At 39.5% G+C, this 3624-nt stretch overlaps 1 protein-coding gene across 1 annotated transcript; it reads left to right on the plus strand.

The window, feature by feature from the left end:
- Window positions 1-2419: 2419 nt before the first annotated feature.
- On the plus strand, window positions 2420-3370 carry LOC141639766 (uncharacterized). The gene has a single exon (XM_074448819.1). It carries the CDS (start codon window positions 2420-2422, stop codon window positions 3368-3370), a length of 951 nt encoding a protein of 316 aa, XP_074304920.1.
- Window positions 3371-3624: the final 254 nt, after the last annotated feature.

Here is a 3624-nt window from a genome sequence, read left to right on the forward strand (position 1 = left end):
CTAGTATGCAAGATTTAATATAAAGGAGGAACTTGGTGTAACAAGGCCCAACAACTACTCCCTAAGCACAAAGATCCTCTGTTTTCTTCCCTCAACAATTACTCAACAACTTTCGTAAGATGGTGATTACTTGCTCCTAAGCTAGAGTAGTTGATCCTACTTATATGATCACCCAATTGAAAACTACAACAAGGCTTACACACAAGAGCATTAAGATCAATTCTAAACAAAAGAAGTCAAGACTATTAATCCTTTAGGAGGCTTAATCAAACTATCCCAATGATTAACATGCAAATTCCACTCACAAAGATTTAAACTTTAATCCATCTTCATAAAGATGCAAGCAGCTTGCTCAAGGATTACAATAGTAAGATGATTAACATGCAAGATTGATCATTCCTAACACAATAACATCCAACATAAACAATAAATTCAAGGAAACTGCAATAATTATCGAGGAAAGATTGAAAGAGTCTTACAAAGCTTAGGAAAGTAGCGTCTACCCAATTACACCAAGCAAAAAGATCTAGCCTTTCATAACTATAGATGAATCCAAGGTTAATGAAAATATTGACATCAAAATTCAACCAAAGATTACAATTTTCTCCAAAATACTAAGTTTTTCCTTCATACAAGTTTTGGAGATTATTCAATAATAATGAGGAGATTTGGTGGTAAGGAGGTTCTCTAAGATCTCATAATGTAGGTATTTATACCCTTGGCTCTTGGCTTTAGGTTAAGGCAAAATTGGGTCTTCAAAATAGAGAATCACGAGGCTTGAAATAGTTGAAAACACAGCCTGCGGTTGGGGGGGCATACTGCGCACATTTGTGCAGGCTGTGTTCCAGACTGGCAACATCATATTTTGAAGGCCATATCTCCCTTGTTTCTTGGAAAAATGAGGTGTGTGACCTACCGTTGGAAAGCTAAGATCACAAACTTTCACCTCCAATTAGCCTTGCGTCGATACGAGCTCTATAACTCTAGATATACTCGTTTGAAGTTGACCCTTGTGAAATCGAGTTTTCAATTCTTCATTTTGGCTCTTGTTTGTGCATGTCAAGGCTTCAATTCTTCCTTTTACTTGCTTCTCTTTACTTTGCACTTATTCCCTTGGCTTACCTTTGGCTCTCCTCCTTCACCTTGGTTGACCATGGCTTGGGTTTGACCCCTTGACTTTGACTTGTCTATATCCTCTTTGATTTGGCTTTGGCAAAATGATTTATTCTCCTTAAGTCACCGACATAATACACTTACACCAACCTCAAGACATATAAGCCAATGACAATTATAATTAACCAAAGTTACAACCAAAGTGTATCAACCGGCAAATACAACATTTCATATTCAAAACCCGAAATTTGGTAACAAAAATATACTAAACACAACTAATTGACACGACATTATTTGACTCTATCAGGACTCGTCCATGAGTTCTAAGGCTCTCCTCATCAAGTTCACATTGTTCCCCGCATCGTAGAACTCTATTCTATCAGTTTGGGTTTGAGTTTCAACCAGTAGGACTGCTTCCGCTCTGCATACGAGGTGAAATGGAGTATGGACGTTGATTCCTTAATGGTTGTCCTTATCGTCCATAGGATGCTATTTAGTTCTTTATCCCACTTTTTTCCTTTGTCCGACAAGGATTTGCATGTTACACGCCTTTGCCTAATCGTTACTCTGCGGGGTGGCATACAGCCAATTAAGTGTATTCGATCTCAAATTTTTTTTCAACCAAGCCTTGATCGGCTTGTTCCATTACTATCTCCTATGGTCGAACACCATCGACTCATTCATGGTCTCGTATTCTCATTTGATCTAGGATAAGATGAGCTGTGAATCCATCATATAAAAATGACTCGTTTTACATACTCTTAACTTATTGACCACCCTTCTAACCTACTATCAACGCCTCATACTCGATTCCTTTTTTTTTTGGTCGGGAAAATGAAGCATGAGGCTTATTTATGCTTTGTCTAGTTCGAGCTCACTAGCATTACTCCTTCCCCGATCCATTCGTCGTTGTTGAACCATATATATTATATACTAGCCATTCACCGGGTTCTTGTCCCTCCGCATCCATGTATGAGCATTCGGCAAAGAAATATGCTAACTCTTGAGCTTTCATAGTGGTGTAAGGCTACTATTTTATGTCATTTCTTGAAAGAATGTTCTAGACGTATATTCTAGGCATATCCATATATTCAGTGTATATTATGTGATTACGTTATATTAGGCTAATGTATATTTGTTTCCGTCTTTAGAGCTAGGGTTTGTGCTTGACTCTTGTATATATATGTCATAAGGTTGTACGCTTGAGATCATCAATAAGAATTTACTTAATCTTCATCATCTCCTTCAGTTTATCATGGTATCAGTGAAATCCTAAAACACAAAAAAAAAAAAAAAAAATTTGAGAATGACAGGCAGAAAGGTCAATGAGAACAAAGGGCAAGGCGAGGGCAGTGGCAAACCAAAAACCATTCCCATGTCGTCACCCTTGTATCTCCATCCTTTCGATAGCCCCGGCCTAATGCATACCAATACAATATTCAATGGTGATAATTATGATCTTTGGACGGACGCTGTACGGAACGGACTCGACGCCAAAAATAAACTGGGGTTAGTCGAGGGCAAGGTAAAACAGCCTGTTGTTGATGAAGATGACGAGAACAATATTGAAGGCGTGGCTTGGAGACAAAGCAACGCAATGGTCAAAGCGTGGCTCCGGAATGTAATCGATCTGAAATTACATCCAAGCATCACATTTTCAGGTACGGTTTTTGAAATATGGGAGGAAATACGTGAACCTTTCTCGGCTGGAAACGCACCACGAGTTCATCAATTAAAGGCCGATTTGAATGAATGTAAACAAGGAGATTTGTCAGTTGTTGAATATTACACCCAATTGAAGATGATCTGGGACGAGTTAGGCAGTTACAGCCGAGTACCAAAATGTACGTGTGGTGCGGCAGCCGCATTGCTCAAGGAACGAGAAGAAGAGAAAGTACATCAATTCTTGATGGGACTTAACTCGGTTTTGTATGGCAATCTTCCCTCCAATCTGCTCATGGAAGATTCCATAACTACTTTAAGTCGAGCCTATTCCTTGATGTTACGAGAAGAAAGGCACCAGGCGGTGACAAGGATTAAAGAGGAAAAGACAGAAGCTGCCATGTCTGCCAAAACACCATACTCGAATGGAGTAGGACGTGGAAATCACGGGCCCCTTGAACAAGGCGAAGACGGGCCAATTCAATGCACCTATTGTAAGCGGTACTACCACGACGAAGAACATTTCTACTGGAAACATGGCTTCCCAAATAATGGAGGTCGTGGTAGAGGACGTGGAGGACGCAGAGGTGGGTAACAATTACTTCCCTAATGGAGGGATTATTACACCATATTTCCCATTTCTATCCATTTCTATCTCCAACTCCCATCCCTTCCCTCTATTTTTTAGTTCATTTTAGCTCTATTACTCCCTTAATAATTACTCTCATCCCAAACAAGCCCTTAGCAGTATAAGTATAATATTTCCCCTATTTTTTTTCCGTGCGAGGGTCGACAACTTTGTTAGGTGCACTTTTAGGGCCGCCAATTCCTCCCTTTGATTTTTTTTTC

Source organism: Silene latifolia, chromosome 2, assembly GCF_048544455.1.
Source record: "Silene latifolia isolate original U9 population chromosome 2, ASM4854445v1, whole genome shotgun sequence".
Taxonomy (NCBI): domain Eukaryota; kingdom Viridiplantae; phylum Streptophyta; class Magnoliopsida; order Caryophyllales; family Caryophyllaceae; genus Silene; species Silene latifolia.

Bases quoted from the DNA above. Each gene is read 5' to 3' on its own strand.
- LOC141639766 (XM_074448819.1), top strand. From the start codon at position 2,420: ATGACAGGCAGAAAGGTCAATGAGAACAAAGGGCAAGGCGAGGGCAGT.